Raw genomic sequence first — 24,277 nt, 5'->3', positions numbered from 1 at the left:
AAATTGAAAAAATATACGAAATTGAAACTAAAACATTATTAATTATCAAATTATTCATAAATATAAAAATTACAAATACACTGTTATTTTTTAATGCAAACACTTAGAATATTATTTTAGACCTGAGACCACTTCTAAAATAAAACCTATTGAACTATTTATATGTGAAGAGTTATCAAAACAAAGTTTTTCAAAGTCAAGTGTTTTATATTAACTTACATTCAGTCAATTTTAGATCCATAATTAATTGAGATAAAATCCTATGCTTTCAAAGTTTTTTGACGAGTAGTCAAATATTTAATTAAATTAACCGTTATGAGATAATTGTTTGATCTCATTAATCCTTTAAAATTATTAAAGAACTATATTATGATTATTATTATCTTATCTCAATAATATTTTTTTTATATAAATCTCAATAATATAAAATAGGTGTAAAAACATAATGTATTATATTACTTTATAGTATAATTACTTAGCACAACACGTTATATGAATTCCATTAAGAAATTTAAAGTAAGTAACAGTTATTCTGACGTTAAATTATTTTGTTCCTATTTTCTTAAACTTATTTTTGTTTTTTTTTAAATAAATCCATTTTATATGAATAATTTTCTTAAATTTTAATTATTTTTCTTGGTTACAAATATAATCTGTGTATTCTTCTATTTTTCAATTATATGTTTTGGTAATTTTTTCCTCATGTTTTGGTCCAGCAAATTCTTTTTTTTTTTCATTTTCAATATAATTTGTATATCTTTAATCTTTATAAATACGTAATTTGCAATTCAACATTTTTTAATAAATTTAGACAGCGGGAATAAGAAAAAGTTTGAAACATAAAAAAAAAAAATTGAATATCTTTTACGAAACAAAAAAGTTAAATTACAAGATAAAAAAAAAAAATCTCTATATTAAGCTTGTTGTTCATTCAGAAACTATTCGAATTTCAAAAGTTCAGAAGCAGAGTTTTTCAGAAGCAGAGTTTATGCAAATGGAGGAACATGGCTCAACAGAGGCAGAATCAAAGGAGGATATTTGGTGCAGAGAAACTGTGCCAAAGGTTTTCAAACTCGTATGCTGCACATTATCTCTTTCTCACATAGACCTCGTTTCGCTCCTTCTCGTTTCGCCTTCACTTCATCGAACCCTTCTCTCTTCTCAACCCCTCTGGGAGGTATCTGCTCCTCAGCTCTTCTCATTTTTCATCAAATTAGGTTTTCTTTTCTTGGTATTAATCTTTATTTGATTTTGGGTTGTGATTAGAATCTCCATTTGCGCGAATTGAAGAATGCCGGGAATCGCCTTATAGCTGCTCTTTCTTTGGTTAGTTTTTTTTTTTTTTTTCCTTTTTGATTTATTTAACTTATGTTTGATTTGGGTTGACGAATTTTATTGTTTTCTTGTTCAATTACCTAACTGCTGTAGTCTGTTAACTGGGTAATAATAATAGAAAGATCTTTTTTGACACCGAAATACCGGCTTGATAACATGCTTTAGGGGTAATCTGGTTATTGGAAAAATTGAACTTTTGTAACTGTCAAGTAAAAGAGAGGAGGAAGGCCAAAATAATGGGTGTCAAGATCAATGATAAAAAGTTTTACTACCATTATGGTGTAGTGTCTCTTGATTGTCAGATATTAACTTTTTCTATTAAACATGTTGATTCTTGATCCATATGTATGAAAACAACGTATGTTAGGTGATGTAAGTTCTTAAAATGCATTTTAGTATCTGGAGGGATACTGATTCACCAAAAGAAAATAAAAATGAAGGGCTTTACAGATTTTTAAAATTTGTTATTTTATGGCTTAAGTTTAACATTTTGTGGTTATTTTGGGGGAATTTGATGCATTCTTGTAGCCAAGATATCGCAATGTGAAGCAGATTAACCTTGAGTTTGCGAGAGATGTTGATGACACGCATCTCAATCATCTTAAAGATAAGGTAAACATGTATTTTTTTTTACTATTTATATTTTTTTGTATGTTAAGGATGGAAGTTTCTTTCTGGTTTAACCGAAATATTGTCATATAAATTTGTTACTCTGTTGTGTGCAACAAACCTGATTAGTTGATACCACTCAACTAAGAGAGAAAAGTGTGGGAATCTTGGTGATTTGATATGATGAGTGCAGACTGGAATTTGCAAAATATGCCTGTATTCTTATATTTTCTAACTTCGCAATACAGAATTTTGCTTCAAACAGTTGCTAATATCTTAAAATGTGGAAAATTCAAATTTTTTCTAACCTGGTGCATCCAGCTTTGATAAAATAAAAAAATTTATGTATGAGCATGAATGATGAAACTGATATAGTATAGTCTAGTTTTAGTATTTCTTTTTCTTTTAAAATTTTGGTTATTATATCCTGTTGACATATCACTACATGTCCCAAATGTAACTTGTGTCGTTGTGAATTTGTTGAATAATAAACAGAAAGAACATATCATAAACTTACAGCTATATTCTAGTAATGGGAATGTCGATCATGGCTTGAAAAAATAAGGATTTATTGTATCTAAGAAAGAAAACATTAAGACATGGATATGATCGAACTGGAACCAGCGCCCTGGATTGTGAATTGGCTACCAATAATTGATTGCATATTGTTTGGGCTTAATTTACCTGGTTGCAGTTAAAATGTAAAAGTCCTATCTGATTATCCTCTCATAATAACTTGTACTTTGGCAGAAACTGGAACATATTATCTTTGTTAATTAGATATTTATTGATAAAGAAAACATTAGTTGGTAATGTTTGCACAAATTTTATGATATAGAATAAATATATGCTGTCTGCAATTCTAACCAAATATTTTTGAAGCATTTCTAGTGTTTTAATTCTCTTCAAAGCCTGGAGTCTTTAAATCTGAATTGCTGCCAAAAAATATCGGATACAGGAATTGAAGCAATAAGCAGTTGTTGCCCCCGGCTCAAAAGCTTTTTGATCTACTGGAATCTTAGGTGCTTTACACTTTTCTTACTGTTTGATGTTTATTTGCAGTTGATAATCTTTATTTGCTTTCAAAAAAAAGTTAATCCTTATCCTTAGTACTGGAGTACGAATTGCAGGGTAACAGATAGAGGATTACAATATATAGTGAAGAACTGCAAACATATAGTTGACTTGAACATAAGTGGATGTAAGGTACATTATGCATTGATTTTGTAATTAATTTATTCAGTGTTATTAATTTAGTATTGCATGTATGCATATTTAATTGATGCATTCCTTCCTTTTAAGTCTATTGGTTGGTATAAAAGTAATAAAGTTCTGAAAGACTAGCTTTGGAACTTAAGATTGATTTACCGCTTTCCAACCAAGTCAAAATGCCTTTTTTTTTAATAATATTTTTTTCATGTGATGGCAGTTGATTTTTGTTATTTGGGGTGTCAGTCTAACTGAGATGTCAAAAGTAGAATAAGAATATTTCTCTCAAGCAGAATATTTAGTAATACTGTCAGTGGACATTAGCTACCAAGTTATAACCTACAGGCACTTTGTTAGAGGCCTATATGCAAGTTACATATAATCCTTTTTTTTTTCTATATTGAAGCTCATACATGGAGAAAGCATATATATTAACAACGTAAAGTACAACTACCAATGTCCACTGACAGTATTACTAAATAAAAACTTTCCAAGAATATTCTAACAGTATTACTAAATATGCTTTTAGAGTCTGTTTGGATAAAGTTTTTCCAAAAGATGCGATCAGAAAATAAAAAGAAAATTACATAGTCTTCCTGAAAAGATAAATTAGCTTATGCATGTGTTAAAAAGAAGCTTTTAGAGAATTTAATACAAGATGCATACACTAGTTATAGCATTTGAAGAATATATTTCATTTTTCTACTTACTTTTCTTTTGTTAGTGTTTATGAAAAGGTTCTTCCGAACAAACCCTTACTCTCTTTGTTTTATCTAGATAAGAGATGGTATTTAGTGCCTTAATGCAACTTCATATTTATAATTTATAATAAATTGAAAATTGTGTATTGAGAGTTGGTATTTGTATAATGTCTGAACAAAGCACTTTCTATGATAATTGCAGAATATTTCAGACCAAGGTGTACAACTCGTTGCTGACAATTATCCAGAACTAGAGTCACTAAATTTGACTAGGTATCACCAGTAAATTATAACAGATTCTGTAAGATCTTGCACGCAATGAGATTATAATCCTAGATAATGGATCAGTAAGGCAGGCGATACTTTGGGGTGGGAGGATTATGATGATGCAAATGAATACTGGGGTCAATTATACCAATCTTCTGATGATGTCTTGTCTCATAATTTTGATATTTAGGTGCGTCAAATTAACAGATGACGGTTTGAAGAGTTTATTGCAAAAATGTCTTTTTCTTCAGCATTTGAATCTCTATGCACTGTCAAGGTTGGCACTAAAACTTGACACTAAATTCAATTTGTATTGCCCTGGAATTTATTAATTCATTATTCATATCATTACTATTGTTCAGTTTCACAGATGAAGCTTACAGGAACATATGCCTTCTATCACGTCTCAAGTTTTTGGATCTTTGTGGTGCCCAGGTAAAAATTATTGGGTTTCTGCAGTTATCACTTTGCAAACCTATCTAATGCAGACTACTAATAGATACAATTTTGGCTTGCAGAATCTTTCAGATGAAGGACTCTCTTGTATTTCTAAGTGCAAGAACCTTGAATCTCTCAATCTGACATGGTAAATGAATCTTCAATCTGAACATCTATCTATCATATTAAAGTAAAGTGCTCGTATTTATAACTTTACATGATAGGTGTGTACGTGTGACTGATGAAGGGGTCATATCCATTGCAAAGGGTTGCACTTCTCTTCAGTTTCTAAGGTATATTAATTTGAGTAATTTGTATTGTAGCACTTGAATATACAGTACTGGGTGGTGCATTCTTGATTTCTGAAATTATTTTGTTCTTGTCATACTATAAACATAAATTCTTCTCGTGATATATGGTAGGATAACGAGTTTGAATGTTCACTTTTTTGTTCCATTGAGGAGCACTTTAATGTTTCACTACACCATTTACAAGTTTTCATGTAGCTTGCAACACTTTACATGACATTCACTTTTGCAAGTAATGATGACATTTTAGTATAATAGCCTGAGTAGTTAAGTTTAAATCCTGTGGCATGCAATGATGGTATACTTCTTTCATAGCATTTGAACACAAGACAGTCATTCGGCATACCATATTTATCGAGTGGCCAAGCTTGTGTAAGGTATTTGAGCGTAAGGTAATTGCAGAAGAGTACATTTTAGTCATACAATCATCTTCAAGTTTAAATAATTAATCTTAACTATTATTTCTATTGTATAGTTAAAATGTACTCCTTTCATAATATGATGTGACCTGATATGCTATGTGTTATCCAAAAATCACTTCTGGTACTGATTTGTTGAAAGGTCATGTGTAGCTTGTTTGGAATAGTTGGTGTGACTGACAAATGTCTGGAGGCACTCTCAAAGTCCTGTTCCAACAAAATTACAACCCTTGACGTGAATGGATGTATTGGCATCAAGGCAAATTCCTACTTGAATAGACTACTATATTTATAATATATACTTCACTGTTGGTTAGAATTATTGAAGATTACAAAATGAAGAGTGGGGGGACCTATAAAAAATTATGATTTTCAATAAATTTTAACCAATAATAGCTTGTTCGAAAGAGTATATTGGTAGCATTCACTCCTTTCATGAAAAATCTCAATTATTAGCTGGACTGGTTTTTCTAATAGTTCCTTTATTACCTTGCAGAAACGAAGCCGTGAAGACTTGCTACAATTGTTTCCCTATGTGCAATGCTATAAAGTGCACAGCTAATGAGTAAAATTTGAAAATTTAATCACAATTTTTTGCCATTTTTTTCTGCATGTGGTATTTTTTTAGTTTACCAATTTGTGGTAACAAATTTGTGTCTTGTGGGGTATTAAAAACCCTTATGTACAAGTATTCTACAGCTACAATTTTAACACAGGAAGCAAACAACAAAACTGTTTCTTATCTTGACTGACCTGATAAACAAAACTGTTTGAATATACAGTTCTGGATTGGATAAATTTCTCCATAAGAAAATGATAAGTTTTAACGTTTTTTAGAAGTCTTTAATGTAACTTTTCCAAAAAACTAGTTTGAAGTTCTTAGTTCCAATAAATACAAGATTTTCAATTTGTTGTTTGAATTTTTTATATAATAAAAAAACTAATCTGTGATGTTCTTTACCTACCTATAAAGTTTTGAATTCTCGCATGTAAGGGCCTCGTAACTTTCCCACCCAATGATATTATGATTTTGTATGCTTTCATACTAAAGAGAAGTGATTCAGTTGTGTTGAAAGAGAATCAAGAGATAAGAAATATAAATATTGTGGAAAGTATTAATAACATGAATTTCAAATGGTGTTGTTTATCACCTGCAACAAATTGTTTATGAATTCAAAGTTCAAAGAATTTGAAAGAGGATTTTTAGTAATGTCATCCTTAAGAAAAGTGAGAAGGTATCAAAAAATTGGCTTATTATACCATTAATGTAGTGAGTGAAGAGTTTCAAGAGGATAATTGATTAACATGATATAAAAAAAAATTAGGGTGAAATAATTGAAACATGTTTTATCTGAATTGTGAGTGATTTAATTTATTATTAAAATAATAGAAAATTGAAAAAATATATGAAATTGAAGCTAAAACATTATTAATTATCAAACCATTCATAAATATAAAAATTATAAATACAGTTATTTTTTAATACAAACACTTAGAATATTATTTTAGACCTTGGACCACTTCTACAATCAAATCTATTGAACTATTTATATGTGAAGAGTTTATCAAAACAAACCTTTTCAAAATCAAGTGATTTGACGAGTCGTCCAATATTTAATTAAATTAACCGTTATGAGATCATTGTTTGATCTCATTAATCCTTTAAAATTATTAAAGAACTATATTATGAATTCAAAGTTCAAAGAATTTGAAAGAGGTGCACAAACAATGATAAATGGATAAACAATAGATAGGAGGAAGATGAAAGACAACTCTATCTTTCTAAGTTTTTTTTTTTTATGTTTCTGACTCCAAATTGATAACACAAGAAGTAACAAGCAAGATGGAAACTTGGCAAGATTTTTAAAAAGAATTTGATAGCCACTTCGTATTTAGTTGAGATATTTAGAATGAAATTAAATCACTTATTAGGATGCTCACAAAATTATACAACAAATTAAAAAAAAAAAACTCAAAAGCTAAAACAATGTCGCCACATACTTTATTTAAAAAATATAATTTAAAAACAAAGATAGTACCCTTTTCGACATAATTTCTAAAAAAAAATTAAAATCATACTTTTAAGCATGGCATTCATAAAACTGATTTTAAAAAATTTTAAAGATAGTTAAAAGTATATTTTAAAACACCTCAAAATAAATTACTTTTTTATTTAAAAATCATGCTTTCAGTTACAATTTTTTCATTTTATTTCAAAAAAATGCATCCGTTTAGTAAATTAACCTCAAAAGAATACAATTATGACAGACTATTGAACCTTCTAGGAAGAATAAACCATAAAATGGCTTCAAACCAAAATCAAGAAGCCTTCATTTGGGTTAGCGCATATTCCACTTAAATAGCTTATTAAAATTGGAAATTTTCTATAAATTTTTATACACAAGTAATCTTGGAAATTTCATTATGACCTTTTAATTGCAAATTTTATAAAAGTTAAATGGAGGACTTATAGCTTTATTTTTTTTTCTGTTAAAAGAAAAAAATTCTTCTAAACATAGTCTAAACTAAACAGTCTTTTAAGATATCTTTAATTAAGCATTTTTAAAAACACCTCAACCCCGTTGTTTCTTTAATTGAAAAAGAACTCTTCAAAATACTGTGAAACTTTTCATTGATTAAGATACTTTACAAGCAAATAAAGAGAAAGTATGGCTTCAGTTAATGGAAGTTCTGATTCGAGCATTGAATGGGTTCCTATAGGAATATATAGGCACATCCATAAAATTGTTTGAATTTTGAGAGGGTGAACTGGATAATTATATCGATCATCTGTGTCAAAAGTTGTACTCGAATAGATATTTCTCCAACAAAACATTCTGCAAAAACACAATTTTCATTTTTTGTCGTACTGTAATGAGAAATGAGAATGCTAATGATTTTTCGAACAATACAAGAATACTACTGATCATGCCTTTTCTTACAATCACAAAATTTATCTCTTCCTATTTTGCCAATATAATCATTGCAACAGTTCAGATCTCCTCCCATGTTAAACACCTCGGTTGAATTCTATTCTACATCATTATCAATTACGCCATACCAAATTTGACAAGTTTCTGACGGACAGATCTAAAACAAAAACAATTATCTAAGTTTTGAAGATTAACACGACAGATATGTGAGAATTTCGAGCTCTATGCATAGGGCTCCAAGGTGGCAACTAGGTCTTAAAGGTACACTAGCTCTTTACTATTACTAGTAATAAGATGTATGGAGCCCCAATAGGCATCTATGAGAAAATTCCCTTTTAAAGGGAAAGAAAAATTAGGTGATTTGGGGAGGGGGTGAAGAAAGAGAGAAGTCAATAAGGCAGAAAATCATAATTTTTTCTATGATAAAGGTGACATGATGATACATAGCAGATCATTGCAATGATCCCCACATGGAGATGCCTGGAAAAGACAGGCATGATCTACCATTTTTACAAAAAACTTACCAACCAAATGCTTCTTTGAGCCTTTTTTTCTTTATGTATCTCTGAAACTGACCTACAAGGATTGAAAGTGATCATCAATAAATAAAAAGGTAAACAATCCTTGAAAAGCATGCAAACAATACACCACAAAGCAGGGTATGAAATAGACAGGAAAGGACAACATATTTGTTCAATCAGTACTTAATATTCTTTTATACCATGTTTAACGCTATCTTATGTCCCCCCAGCATACTACTGAGAATAATCTCAGAGAACACAAGAGTAGCTCCTGATATCATAACAATTTCCGTGTTCATGTCAATTAACATTTCCTTGTAGGATTGGTGCAGAATAATGTGCATGTTGTTCGTGAGATCATCTTTAACAATTTCAACAAGGGAACATACAAATTCAAAGGCTGACTATATCAGAAAGTCCTCAATGCCAATGTTAAAACAGCATTCTAAGGAATCAGATACAGGGCAGCATTACATGGGTGCTACACGGTTTGTTAGGAATTTTAGGACACTGACAGCAAATGTCATTTCTATTTCATAATTCAAATTGTAAATTACTACCTAATTCCACTACCTCTCATTATTTTTCTAATTTACATCCTTCGTCTCCACCCTCACTCTCTAAATGACACAACACAACCCTATCACCCTTTTTTTCTGCTAATAAACAGGAGACTCTACAGCCTTTACAATTTTAAAGGAACCAAGCACCAAAAGAAAGTTCATGACATCAATCTTCTTCAATAATAATTTATCAAACATGCTACTCGTTTGTGGAGTGGGTGCCAGAGAATGGTACCTACCATAAGCGTCAACGCCTAGATTTATTTTTGCAGCAGCGGAACTCAGCTAAGAGAGCTATGTGATCTGAGGACCATTCAGGTGAAGGAAGTGCAGTGTCCTTCCTCAAACTCTCCTCATCCAGTAACTCCAATAATGACTCCACAACCAAAGAATCCGCTGAAACCACAAGTCATGTCACTTCATAAAAATGTGACTAAGATTTAGCCTTTAAATTTAGCAAAATGATATAACACCATACTCACCTGTGTAAAATATGTAATCTAGAGTGCCAATAAAATCTCTAGTGACATTTGTGAATAAAGGTTCATTTGTTCCACCATCCAGTCTCCTTTTATGCTGATCATATCCAAGGCTAACAGTTCTCGCAAAAGATGAGTATGCACTGACCTAAATTTTGTTACCAACAACATATTAAATAGGCAAAATGATACAAAAACAGAACTAAAATAGGCAAACGTGCATATTATGAATGTTACTCCTTAATGGGATGCAGCTCAATAAATACATTACCAATGGCAACTGATGAACCAACTTGCTGTGAGGACGTAAAATGTTAAGTGGGTCAACTGCTAAATCAGGATGTGAAGGATCTACCTTCCCCATTGCAAGAAGTGCATGAGGAGCACTGCAACAAAATTCAGATTAACCATTATAAATACAATATCCTTCCAAAATAAAAAGTAAAAACAAAAATAAAATTACAAAGAAAAGTAGTCATCAAACCTTCCCGGAACTGAATTAAAATCTCCACAAACCAACATTGGAATGTCTGCACTTGCAGCTATTTTCTCCAACCCTTTTAAGAGAGTGTGAACCTAAAAGAGGAAAAAAATATTAGCAAGAGTAATGTTCAAAACAATCTTATTGATATGAACAGACTATAGAAAATAATTTACCTGCCACAGTTTCACATCCTTTAAATCTTGCGGGACATTTACATGTGTATTTGCCTAAAGTTCACAAGATATATGAGTCAGGAGTTATAAGTAGAATTGCTTCAAAAAGTAGTTAAACCTAAATCTAAAAGGGGACAGGTACACGGGAGAGATAGCATATCTATCATAGAGGAAGATCACAATTATGGTTTCAAGAAAATTACCCATTAACTTCATCTGTTCTATACTATTTGAATTTTTTATATTTACCAGAGTAAGATACTTTGCTTTGCTGGACGGGAGGAAAAAGCAGAAGAGGAGAGAAAAGTAAAAGAGTGGGTCGTCACAATGCATAACCAAATGACATGTGTAAAAAAATTGCAGTCGGATAGTATTTATATAGGAATAATAGATAGGAAGGGAGAGCATTCAGGACACAATTGTCACCAGATAAAAAATTCTTAAATGTGGTAACAATCAGGAAACTGGTTAACAATAAACAAATGAAATAAGTAATAAAAGAAAATGTCAAATAAAAAATACTCATCATTGTACATGAAAGAGCTTACCACGCAAAGAAGCTGTCTTTTCCCAGGATTATCAAAAGGTTGATTGTTAACTTTTGCTTCTAGAACCACAATTAGTGCAACATTATCCTGATACCAAGAACACTAGGTAAGTAACAATTACATGAGACGATCATTTTTTCTTTCTGAACACAAAAAGTGAAATGTAATCTTTCACAAAATAAGTCACCTTAACCAGTCGATTCAAGGCACTTTTTTTCTGAGTGGTTGGAATTGTAGCCTCTGTCAAAGACTGTGCAGCCTTGTTAAATTCAACCTGAATGCAAGAACACATCATTCTAGTTTGTATAGAAATATAACTTAACAACCATATGCAAAATGAAATCCCAACCTCATATTTCTTCACATGTGAAAATCTGTCTCTACGGAAAAATGTTGCACAACCATCAATTGTATTTGTGTTGCTACTGTACACCTGTAAACCCACAAAAAGTGCTTAGCATATAAAATATTTTGAAGTTTATGATCACAAGGACCAGAATATTGCACCAACCTCGTTTGTTTTTCTCTTGTAAAGACCATAATATCCATGTTTGTCCAGTTCAGGAGAGAAAAAATCGTCATAATGATCACTTTGAACCTGGAGGGAAAAAAAGTTGTCAGCTATGAGGATATCGAGATCAGATGAGAATAAAGAACTATAACTTAAATTTTTCATAATTACAATAGAAACAACCCCTCCTCACCCCAAAAACTAAGGGGGGAAAACCCTACACATCCACATGCATGGAAATTATGGTAATGTTTACTGTTACTTAATAATTCACAAGAACGTTCTAATCATTTACAACATGTAGACATGGTTAGTTTCCTTGATTCAATTATCACATCTTAAAAAAATAAACAGCAATTCAACTTAAAAGATGACACCAATTAAGTGAAATAAATAATTAATTTAAATACCAAAAATAATAACCAAGCCTTTGCCCATTACGTGGGACATCTACATGGATTAGATGATGTCATGATATTCTGTGGTTATAGACAACAAACAATAGACCTCTAAATCCTTTTTAATGATTTTCTTCTATAGTTTTTCATGATACATCCATTTCATCTACTCTCCTTACTGGGTCTTCAACAAGTGTTTCTATAGTAACTGCAACTCCTACTTCCCCTCCATTTAGTGAAATACCAAACCAATCTCATCAAAATATATAGTTAAAGTGCCAAGTAAATAAAACAAGTTTCTTCAACCAAAATCAGAAGCAAGAACATGTTCATGTACCTCCTGAAGACAAATAATGTCTGCACGGTAACCAACAATTTCTCGTAACAAATTTTGCCGGCGATATGGCCAAGAAAGTGCCCACGAAGGGCAGTAATTGTATAGATCATTAGAGACATATGCTTCAGACAATATATTGTAGGATAGAACAGTAAAAGTTCCTGAAGTTGTCATTCTTCCATCCACATCTATATGCCCCATTCCATCAACACGAATCTGCCGGCGTGGAATAGGTGAAGGAGCAGGAATGACACGTGAAGTTAGTATAGTGTTAACAGGTCCCACAGGCAGTTTTGTCTCTGCATCAACTACAACACACTCAAACTTAAGGACATGACCAACATCATCAGCAGTAGGGGTATAAGTCTTAGATCGTCCAACTTCAAACCAAGTTTCACCACTTCTTTGTGTTACAGCAGCGGGATACAAAGGTGTTGCAGACCCATTTGCCAAGCTAGCACTTGAAGCAGAAGCAGATAAGCTGGAATTTATTGCCCCAGACCCAGTACTATTAAAGCGCCCAAACACCTCTTCCTCCTCATTTCCATTTTCATTAAGAGCACTTGCAGCACGATCATGTAAGACACGATGATGCTGCCATGCATCTGAAAAACACTTTGTGGTGCAATGGTAACTCTTGGAAAGGGGAATTTTTGCCTTAACACAACCTAGGCATTGCAGTGTGGCTTGCTCTGACGGATGTATGCTACAGACAGCAACTTTTTTATCACTCTGTACACGATACCTGCCAAAAGTGAGGGCCAAAGGACAGAGTGAGACAGTAAAATATCAAATGTTTAAATCAGAATAATAGAAAGTGTATAGAGGAAGCATACTTGGGATCAAATATATATTTAATAAAGTGAATAGCAGTTAGCAAACAAATATGTGAATGGTTCATGAGTGACAAACTAAGAATCCAGAACATACCAACTAACCCAAAAACAAAATATGAAAAGGGGAGGGAGTATCAACATAGAGAATTTGAACCTTAGAACATACACACTCACACTACAAGCACAACCAATCACCACAAACAACTTTTAAATTAAAGTTACAGGCAAAACCCAGACTGCGTGAGACAGTTACAAATAATACAGCCATCAGTACTCAAAAACCTGAAGTTATATCTTACTCCGCTTGACCATCTGAATGCAGACAAATTAACTATGATAGCCTAAGAAACACATGAACTATCTACATAACATAAAAATTGATCAAGGAACACAGTATCACTTTATGTTATGTAGTTAGGTTGTAACACAGTTTCCTCAAATAGTACAGACATTATATCATAGTTTATATGTAATTGATCACATGAACTTATGAAGGCAAGAGCAGATACAGCATATATCTTAAACTACCCTACATAATATCCATGAATTAAATACAAAAGCATATTCCCCATATAATTTTCCATGATCATGGTAACAAAACTGGATATTACATATGCAAGTTGGACACAAGAATGCTTCCAGCTTTGCTTGTTTAGAGGAAGTTGGTGTGACACCCTGTCTGCCTCTATATACAGGCACACAGGATACCCCCAATAACTTGGATTCATGATGTGATGTTGACTGTAATCATTGACATTTTGGAGATCAATAAGATAGGAATCCAAGATGCCTCCACATCCTTTATTACTTTACAAATATTTGTTAGTTACTGTGAGTTGTCGCACCAAACATGAAAATTAGAAAGCAGAGAGTCTCACATACATCTAAGATGATGATCTACCAAATTTCTTATTCACAACAATAATAGGAAGTATAACAAAATAATTCAGTAAAACTCTACAGAAATAGTATAATTTTTAGTGTGATATCTTTTACTGTTAACTACATTTGAACTCAACTCGGCATCTAGGAAAAACTATAAAAGGGTTCCCATAATCCAAAAATTCAAAGCTTATGGAGAAAATTTGATCTATAGATAACAAAACATAACTTTATGGAGGATAATTTTAACAAGGAGAAGGGTTGTGTAAGCTCTCAGGAACCAGAAAAAAACTTGTCAAAATCACAACAGAGATCACTCAGTTATTTAATGAGATTTCAAGATCTAAAATGATAGATGAATAGAAAATGAGCACTCTGGATCCAATATATGAGAAAATGGGAAATATCCAGAACTGTGTTAAATTACATAGGGATTAAACACATGACCTGCGGCATGAAATTAAGGTAAAGGTGACTGCATAAATCAAAAGATGAGACTGAAATTGCAAAGAACAAGTTTCGATTTATGCTAGGAAGGTCTACAAGAGAAGCTATTTATCTTCTATGGGGTATGAGGAAATGCACAGGAGCAGGTTCAGGTACTGTTACATCCCTATGCCAGAAAATGGATTCTGCAACAATCCTAGCACCTAGTATATCATTCAATTAATTTGCATCAATGCAGCCAACGCTTTCATCCTATCCTTGAACTCTTTCCTAGCCTTACATAAGACATACTTAAAAAATTCTAATCATTATTATGAAGAAATATCAAATAGCCATAACGTCCAAGGCAACCAGTTCAGCTGTTTATGGCCTCAAGATTTGGGATCTAAACAACCCAGAATTGTGACACATTCTATTACACACAACACATATGGACCCAACACAGGAAAATCCCAGCACCTAGCATATCATCCAATCAATTCACAACAATATATCAAGGTTTTTGGTTGTGACCACATATAAAGGTTGTTGAGCTCCCTGACCACAGCAATGGCCACATTTATCTGTAATTTCACACAATGTCAAAATTTGAAATCTTGACAATATCTCCAGTTTCCCACACTGTCAAAACAATTGAACTAGGTCCAAACTTCAATTTAAAAATTAAAAACCTCTACACCCAAAATCGGTTTTAAAAACCTTGGTGAAACCACATACACTTACTTTAACTCGTAATATCACAAAAAGCTCAAAACAAACCAAAAACAAGAGAGATAAAACAAATACTGGCACACTTCTTTTCAACTCCAAAAACAATAAGAAAAACAGTTTTTGTTACAACACCCTGACAAACTAATGACGACTGAAAATTATAGTGAATTTCAAATTCCAATAACAGTTCTTCTTTGTTTGACGGAAAGTCAATCGGGCCTTCTAACAAGCAGAGAAGTAGACCGAAAGGAAAAAAAGGATTGCACGGAAGACCAACCATTTGTAGCGGAGGAAATGGCCGTCTAAAGGGGCGGTTTCAGGAACATCGTCGGTGGAAACGCTCTTGTCGGGGCGGCGAAGGAGGACGTAGGGTGTGAGTTCGCAGCCTACAATGGGAATTTCCGAGGGCAGGTGCACGCGCACCACGCTCAGCATGCTTTACTTTTCTTCTTCTTCGTTCTCTTGACGGCAGCGAAAACAATCGTGAAAACGGGGTAACCCTATGATGGAGAATCGAAAGTCGCGGCGGATACCTGGCGGATCCGCCATTACTTGACCCAAATACCCGCCAGCCTTGCAAACGGATCTGAGGATTTGAATCGAAGGTTCTAGAAAGGGAGAGGGAACGGTGAGGATCGATTGCTAGGGTTTTACTGCAGAAGAAGAAGAAGAAGAGAAGAGAGAGTGCAAGTAATTGTGTTTTCTCTTCGAGGGTTTGTTTTTTCTTTTCTTCAAAATTTCTAGCCACTTTTTCTTAAGGGAGGAACTATTCGATACGACGACGCTGCGTCTTGTGATGTTTTTTGGGTCTTTCGGAAGATTAGATTAGGGAGATATTTTTTAGGGCAAATTATTGGATTCAATTTTCTGGTGCGTAAGGTGCACTCTGGAATATTCCAAAATATCTCAAATTGCATGAAGCCTTTTCTGATCTTAGTCATAATTTATTATAAATAACTCTCTAAAAATGTTGTAAAAATTCTAGTAAAAATAACTAAACAAGTTATTTTAACTTTATCATTTTACTTGTTATGGAAAGTGAGTCATATTTATTATGGTATTACTTCTATCAATAACTTGTTAACTATAGAGATTTTGTTTAATAAGTTCTAAATATTTATTATCACTATATTGAAATAGAAATTAATTTTTAGAGACCAAAATAATTAGTTACAATAGAAACTAAAATAGAGAGCATTTTAGAAATTAAAAAAAAATGTTTCTAAATTAGTTTTTATTATTTTTTATTATTGTTAAATAGTTTTTAAATTGGTATCTAATTAACAATTAAAGTTTTAACTATCAATTATTTAGTTTCTAAATTTGGTAGCAAAAACCTTAGTTGCTAATTAGATACAAATTTATAAATAATTTAATAATAATAGAAAATAATATAAACTAATTTAGAAACCAGATTTCTTTTTAGTTTCTAAAATGGTATCTAATTTAGTTATTATTGTAATTAATTATTTTGGTTTCTATTTCATGATTTGCTTGTAGGTATGTTTATGACTTTATTTATAATTAGAACAAGAATATAATTTGCTCTTCTTTTTATTATCTAGTTATATTTTCAGATTTTAATTAGTTATACATGTAACTTCTAATGAAGTTTCAGTATTAAATTAAACACATAACATTTATTAATATATCCGCTACAAAATATTTATAAAAAAAGTGAAAACAATTCCAAGATGTGAAATATAGCATTGTAGTGTTTGAATGATTTAGAATTGGTCCTGATATATTATGCTTGAGATAAAATGATAGATAAAAATAATTTTATATTTCAAAATTCAAAAAGTATAAATATAAAAAAAAAATATCAAAATTTTGATTCAATCTAGTATCCAATTATTTATAAAAACAAACATAAATATTCATATACAAGTATTGTTCACAATAGTAAGAATGAGAGACATGGTCAACTTAATTTATTTTAGTTTGTCTAAAAACCATAAAAGGTTTGAATCCAAAAAACAAACATTTTTAAATTCATTTTTATTGAGTTTTGTTATATTTGGATAAACCCAAAAACAAATCATGTTTTTTTAAATAATTTATTTATATATTATAATATATTAATTATATATTTTTAGTTTAATTTAATTTTTATATTTTATTCCTTTAAAGGAAATGTTAATTCTATAGTTATATATTTTATATTAAAACTCATATTTGTTTTCTTCGTTGATATATGACAACTCTTGTTTTTTTTTATTCTTTTACAGATTAATTGCATTTTCTAACTATTTTTTTTGTTCTTATGCTTTGCTTCTATAGTACACTTTGTATTTTTCATGATAAATAAGTATTTTAGTATAAATTGTTATAATTATTTGTTCTTGAGTTTACTTTTTGAAAAAAAAAATTACTATTGACTAATACTCATTGATTGACCTTTGTAGATAGTATTTTCAATTGGTAATTGGAGGAATACATAACTGGAGTTTAAACGGCAAAAGAAGATAAGAAAGACATGAAGAATGAAATACTTATCTGAATAGGAAAAATGATTTATATAGTAAAATTGTTGATGTGTCGGTGATTTCCTTGTTCTTTTCTTTAAGTTTTTTTCTCAATTGTTGGTGTTCCGTTGGAATTGACCTGAAAAAGTACTCAGACGATCAAGTAAGTATTTATGTAAATAGTGTATATTTGTAATCTGACTAAAACATACCTTACACCTCTGCAAAAGGTTTATTTATAGGGTTGGTTAAGGACCATTGTTGTAATGGGTTGAATACCAGTTGTTCACTGATGTGTATCGTGATCCCTGATTTACAGGAAGATATATTGGTAGGTAAGTATGTTGGTGTATTGAAAGAATATCATCGAAATCATTTTTCAGTTAATCAGTATTTAGTTGATTTATCAGAGATATTTCTCACATAATCTAGGATATGAATATGACTTATAAAGGACTCTTGTAACTGTCGTGACTGTCATTTATTAAATGTATTGAAATGTTCTTTATCACGGTCGATCGGTCACCAATGTCTGACTTATCTGGTATCGACCGGTACAAAATACAAAATATGCAACAAATGCAACAATTTAGTACATTTTTATAATGTTTTTGTAGGGGTAATAATGTATTTTCACAAGCTACCACTGCTGTTCAACTTACTAGGTCCATATTATTTTGTTTGAGACATTGTAGAATTCAGAATTTTAATGAAGCAGTTTTCACTTTCACTCTTTTCTCATTTCCTTAGCCTTTTAGAATTCTCAGTTTTTTTTCTTTTCTCATTGTCAGATCAGATGCAATTCTTCTTCTTTGATTCTGGTTTTTTAATTTTCTGCTAACTCCAATGAAGAGAATAATTCTCTCTAGAAGTGAAGAATGTCAAGAACAGCTGGCTTCAAGTTTGCTTTTATTCTTGCAATTCTTCTTAGTATTCAATTATTGATTGGGAATTGCTGCTGTGAGTTGCAAACCTATTGGTACTGCAACTTTCTTCATAAAACAAAGAATAATATTCATTTTTGGTAAGAACAATATAGTTTCTTTGACTGTTTTTCTGCATTTAATTCATTCACTGCTTCTGATCCAGTTTTTCCAGTCATTATGTTTTCACATTTGTTTTCATTCTGCACTATTTGATTAAGACTTCTCAGGATTCCAATTCAATTTTACTTTCAAAATTTTGTATTTTCTGTTTCTGTTTCTCATTTCTGCAGTTAATATAGGATTTTAAATATAATCCATTTCCATTTTTGGTTTACTTACTTTTCAATTTCTGTTTTCTTAATTCTTGCTATCAGAATCAATTTCTGCATGTTTTCAATTCTATTTTCAATGCATTCTTGCCATTCCAGATTTTTGTTTTTTAGCATTGCATTTCCTTTCATATATATACATTCAGATTCTCTTATGCTTTAGCCATTCTGTTTTAATTGTGTTTACATTCTATATTAGTTTTCCAGTTTTTAGGTTTTCTGGTTTTTAGTTAGTTACAGTTTCCATCCACTACGTTTCAATTACAGCTCCAACATTTCTGATTTACTTAGATGTCTGTGCATTCATGTTATTACAAAGTAGACTTTAAGCCTAATTCAACCCTATAAAACCGGCTCAATGGGATGAGGTTTGCACCTACTTATATACAATGAAAGACTCTAATCTCTAGTCGATGTGGAATCTCAAACACATGTTGCATTCAATCTGGTTCATAAAACCATTTATTGTTTTAATTTCTGACTCAATTCTGCATTAGTTTCAATCCAGTTTTTACTGTGTTTACATAAGGATTGGGTTATGAAAATAATGTATGCATAAGGATTTGGAAATGAGATGAGATAACTTGTATACTTAGATGTTGTTTAGATAGAGAAATGAGTTTATGTATCTATTTTATTTATCAATAAAACTTGTTGTAAGGGTTTCATATAAAGAGAACTTTTGTGTTTTATGATGTAAGTAGATTAGTAAAAGAAAGATATAAAAAGACATTCACATTGAGTTGATAGTAATGGTTCCAACAAAATTTACATAGATTTTTAGGTTAAAAAGCATAGTGTATAGATTTATTGGATGTTATTGATAATGTTTTAAGTAATTTAGTGTTGTTTATAGAGAGAAAGGAATATATATTTTTTTGAGTTATCACTTTCAATAAGTATGAGGGTAGTTTGGATAAGCAAAATCTTTAAAAAAAATAAAATAATATATATATATATATATATTCTTTTCTCTCTTTAAATAAGCTAAATAGACATAAGATTAAATCTACATAAAAATACATGTTAAAGTTAAATCTTTCATGAACAAGGAAACATAAAAAGAAATATTATTGTTTAAGTTACTAAAAAATTATAATAATTAATTATATCATGTTTTGACTTCAAAATTATCATTGTTGTACATTGAAATATAGTGATTATTTTTGTTATTAGGTGCGCCAATCGCCGAACTCCGTCATTAGTATTTGTAGATTGTATCCTCTTTAATAAAGAGTGTTTGTAGATTATATCCTATTTAGTAGGAGTTTCATTATAATTACATGTAAACAACTTTGTTGTAAGATCACAAGTGACATTATGAACTCGTGAAAACTTAGTAACGCTCAGGCTTTATACTAGGAGAGATAACTATAAGTTATTTTGTGTACTAATGATACTTAAGAGTGACTTTATCTACTAATGTGAGTTATAAGTAACAATGTAAAATATTTTTAATTAAATTTAATTAATGAGATCATTTATGGTTAGAAAAAGAAAACAAAACCTAACATAAATTTACATTAATTAGTATAAAAATTGAAAGTGTTACATTATTAAGTTTGTAGGTCATGTAACACTTTTAATTGTCTTAACAAACATCTTACAACAAATATTTGTGAACTATTTTTAAACTATTAAACGATTTCGGTTGAAAATATAATTAATGACTTATTATGTTAAAAATTCTAAAATAATCTTGATATTTCACTTATCAGTCACAAAGAAATTAGTATATATTGTACCATTAAGAGCTTGAAAAATTATAATGAATAACGATATTAATTAGGATATATCATACCATTAATCCTTTTAATCTCTTATCAACACTTACTAAAATATAGATATAGTATTCAATTTATTTATTCATATTTAGATTGAATAAAAAATGCTACATACCACATTAATTACACACACAATACTTTAACGTAATTTTTTTTCAATATATTTACTTAGTAATTTTTATTTATTACATATATATATAGATAAGTTGTGAGAATAGAAAATGATTTTATTTAACAAGATCATTTCGATGCAACACGACTTTGTATATACGAAATAAAGATCGTTATAAATAATGACGATTTTGATTATTATTTTAAAATTATGGGACAACTTCACGACTTTGGTAACTTTATAAATTATTTTGCATCCAACCCAAATATAATCTTAAACTAAATTTTAACTATTAGTTTGAGTAAAATAATCCACATTACACAAACAAATACAATATTTGAAGCAAATCTTAATTGAAACAAAGTTTAAATCAAATCAAATGAAGTTATTATTCACTACCTTCAAGTCATGAGCATTTAGGAATATAATAAACAAATTTTCAAGCATATTTTTAAACTTAACAAAATTATGAAAGTGTCCTAAGACTTTTAATCAAATTTATCATTTTTTATAACGATTTATATCCCATAAATATAAAGTAATATTGGTTAAAAACAATTTTGTTGATAAAAGTAATATTGATTTGTCATAGATATTTTCTTCATAATCCAGAAAATGAATATTACTCATAAAGGGCTATTGTAACTATCGTTGCTGTCATTTATTAAGTGTCTTGAAATGTTATTTGACACGGTCATCAATGTTCTTTGAAGTGTCATACAACTTTAAAATAATAATCAAATTTATCATTTTCTATAACGATTTATATCCCATAAATATAAAGTAATATTGGTTAAAAACAATTTTGTTGATAAAATCATTTTTTATCCCTACAACTTACCTATATAAGTAATAAAAAAATTATATTCATAATAACAAAAACGAATTGCACCATTAACGTCAATTTATCCAATAATAAATAAAAAAATATTAGTAATTAGTAAATGAAAAACGCAAAAATTAAAAAACAATCTTCATTTTATAAATTAGGTTTATTATGTCTAAGATTATATTAACAAATAAAGCCACCTATATGAAATTTGAACCATTAACACATTTCATACCATTTACGTTCTTTTTTTGTCAGGCCAATGTATTTTGAATATATATATATATATGTATATATATATATGTATATATATATATATATATATATATATGGTGATAGTGTGCCTTTATACCTTCCTTAAATATTGGTAGTGGTTTGGTTCACTTTATATATATATTATAGATTGATTGAAGAGAAACACACCTGGGTTGAAGAAAATAACATATTTAAATTGTTTAAGTGATGTGAGAGTCAATTAAATCACAGGTTAATTGATAAAATATTGTCCCCTTTATTTTTTGTTTACTTATTATTCATATCCACTATTGTTGCCCACTATTTGTAAATATGATTTGGTGTTTTTTAATCTTTTGTTACATATTTTAGTATTTATTATTATAATGAATGGCTTGAAGTGCGAAGTAACCTTTTTAATAAAAAAATTAAAAGTGCTACAAGAATAAAAGTATTAAAGAAAACATTTAATAAATTAAAAAGTTAAACATGTTTAATAGAAGTTACTAAATATTCTTAAACCAACCATTTTAAGATGCTTGCTAAGACTAATTAAAAAATTTGTCTTACTTAAATCCAAAATCAAAAGTTTAGTGGAGGGTGTCGGTGAAGTGATCTACTTAACCCTAAGCCAAATCAAGGTATTTATTTAGAAGAAAAAAAGGAAATATATTAGATAATTAATTGTTACATTAGTTTGGTGTGAAGTAATTAGAATCAATAATTTCAATATTTCAAAAAATTCATACACTTTAGATTATAAAATTGCTAAAAAAAATCATCAAATAATAATAAATTTTAAAGAAAAATAATAATTAGTTATTATATTGACTAAAATAAATTAAATACTAATTTAAATTTAAAGAATAAAAATTTATTAATATATAATGTGATTTCTATTATTAGTAAAATATTATAAAATGATTTCTAAATTGATATTTAAATTAACTATTAACTTTTTAATTATTAATATTTTATATTTTAAATTAGTCTCTAAAAGGCTAATAGAAACTAATTTATAACATAAGTAGTTAATAGCTAAAATCTTGGTAACTAATACCAATTTAAAAACTATTTTATAATTTTTTTATAAATAATATAAATTATTTTAGATATCAATAATTTTTTAGTTTATAAAATAATATATAATTTAGTCAATAATGTAGTGACTAATTATTTTGGTGTTTAAAATTAATTTTTATTTAATATTTTTTTTTTTAGTGAATGGTGTATAATTTTTTAAAAGTTAATTATTAATTAATTAAATAATAAGTAGATTTAATTTGGATTTTAATAGACTTTGATTTAGAGAATATAAGATCAAATTGGTCAAAATATTACCCTTTTCATTATAAAAGTAAAAAAATTATAAATGAAGAGTTGAGAAGAAACATACACATTTACCTATTATAACATACTGATGCATCAATTTTGATTAAATACTTATTAAATGAAAAAGCATATTCAGAAAACTTTATTTTTAAGATTAATATATATTATTTATTAAAAATTATAAACATGATGGATCATTTTCACAATTCTATATAAGTTATAATTTACTCATAGACTTTTTTTTAATCAAGACTAATTCAATATTGCACGTTTTAGGAAATGAAAGTAATATTTTTATATTCGTTCTTTAGAAGTGCATATTATTAAACATAAAAAATGAAATTAAAAAATAAATTATATATATATATATATATATATATCATATATCCGTAGATTTCAATTTATAATAAAACTAAATTACATAGTTTTGTAATACTTTAAATAATTTGGTTAATTGTTTTTATTTAAATATATGAGTGATATTTTCACTGTGTATCTATTTTATACATAAAAGTGTTATTAACTATTTTACTTTAAAAAAATGATTTTATTTTTTATAGTATTATATAGAGATAATTGTATTTTTTTCTTATTTAGATAAAATATTGGAATGTCATATTTTTCTAATAGACTTTTCCTATACCATTTAAATAAAACTGTATTCTATAATCAAATGATTTTCTTAATATTTATTTTATATGGATTTAAGATTTTTTTTTATTAACATTTGTGAATTGATCAAACTTTCAAACATTATAAACACAGTAGACAACTGAATATTTAAAATGCATTAAGAAAAAATTATTCTTTCTATATTTTCTTAAATTCTTTTTGGTTTTACATATTTGTTTTTCTCTCTCAATAGAACTCTTTAAGTAAATTATTTTTCAATGACCTTTTTATTTCGGTTTCTATAAAAAAATCTTCCTTTTCTTATTCCTATAAAATTTAAAATAACTCTTTTTAGTGCTTACAAAATATACTAGTTTTTTTTATTTAATCCTGAAAAAGTATATTTTCTTTTTCTTTTTTTCCTTGCAAACTTTTAAATATACCTAATTAAATTAATATCTTATAATACTAATAATAAAAAAGACAGATAAATTATCAAAATAAAAATTCACGAGGACCAAAAGTATAATTTAGAGACAAGA

General features: G+C 29.1%; 2 protein-coding genes across 3 annotated transcripts; one reads left to right on the top strand and one right to left on the bottom strand.

The window, feature by feature from the left end:
- Window positions 1-928: 928 nt before the first annotated feature.
- LOC137830668 (F-box protein At3g58530) lies at window positions 929-6,075 on the top strand. Of its 2 annotated transcripts, none has more exons than XM_068638132.1 (12): window positions 929-1,177; window positions 1,267-1,326; window positions 1,864-1,947; window positions 2,836-2,966; window positions 3,075-3,150; window positions 4,057-4,127; window positions 4,312-4,398; window positions 4,484-4,556; window positions 4,640-4,707; window positions 4,784-4,852; window positions 5,440-5,545; window positions 5,783-6,075. In XM_068638132.1, exons 1-12 carry the CDS (start codon window positions 989-991, stop codon window positions 5,846-5,848), a joined length of 1,080 nt encoding a protein of 359 aa, XP_068494233.1. In that variant the 5' UTR covers window positions 929-988; the 3' UTR covers window positions 5,849-6,075. The 2 variants fall into 2 exon arrangements, 1 of the variants encoding a protein (XP_068494233.1); XR_011084250.1 differs by having other exon boundaries at window positions 943-1,177; window positions 5,429-5,545.
- Window positions 6,076-8,612: 2,537 nt separating this feature from the next.
- On the bottom strand, window positions 8,613-16,017 carry LOC137830667 (carbon catabolite repressor protein 4 homolog 1-like). Its single transcript, XM_068638131.1, has 12 exons — window positions 15,387-16,017; window positions 12,234-12,978; window positions 11,499-11,585; window positions 11,337-11,420; window positions 11,175-11,261; window positions 10,988-11,074; window positions 10,440-10,493; window positions 10,267-10,358; window positions 10,054-10,168; window positions 9,786-9,930; window positions 9,543-9,699; window positions 8,613-8,795 (listed from the first exon to the last, which is right to left on the bottom strand). Exons 1-11 carry the CDS (start codon window positions 15,542-15,544, stop codon window positions 9,551-9,553), a joined length of 1,803 nt encoding a protein of 600 aa, XP_068494232.1. The 5' UTR covers window positions 15,545-16,017; the 3' UTR covers window positions 8,613-8,795; window positions 9,543-9,550.
- Window positions 16,018-24,277: the final 8,260 nt, after the last annotated feature.

The sequence above is a fragment of the Phaseolus vulgaris genome, chromosome 7 (assembly GCF_000499845.2).
Source record: "Phaseolus vulgaris cultivar G19833 chromosome 7, P. vulgaris v2.0, whole genome shotgun sequence".
Lineage (NCBI taxonomy): Eukaryota > Viridiplantae > Streptophyta > Magnoliopsida > Fabales > Fabaceae > Phaseolus > Phaseolus vulgaris.
This window is presented reverse-complemented; position numbering and strand designations above follow the sequence as displayed.

What these genes read in the sequence shown, in the direction of transcription:
- LOC137830668 (XM_068638132.1), top strand. Translation starts at nt 989, where the DNA reads ATGCAAATGGAGGAACATGGCTCAACAGAGGCAGAATCAAAGGAGGAT. An exon ending in TTATAGCTGCTCTTTCTTTG is followed by an intron (nt 1,327 to 1,863) that starts GTTAGTTTTTTT and finishes GCATTCTTGTAG; the next exon opens with CCAAGATATCGCAATGTGAA. An exon ending in ATGGATGTATTGGCATCAAG is followed by an intron (nt 5,546 to 5,782) that starts GCAAATTCCTAC and finishes ATTACCTTGCAG; the next exon opens with AAACGAAGCCGTGAAGACTT.
- LOC137830667 (XM_068638131.1), bottom strand. Translation starts at nt 15,544, where the DNA reads ATGCTGAGCGTGGTGCGCGTGCACCTGCCCTCGGAAATTCCCATTGTA. An exon ending in CACATGTGAAGAAATATGAG is followed by an intron (nt 11,262 to 11,336) that starts GTTGGGATTTCA and finishes TCTTGCATTCAG; the next exon opens with GTTGAATTTAACAAGGCTGC. An exon ending in TGGTTCATCAGTTGCCATTG is followed by an intron (nt 9,931 to 10,053) that starts GTAATGTATTTA and finishes AACAAAATTTAG; the next exon opens with GTCAGTGCATACTCATCTTT.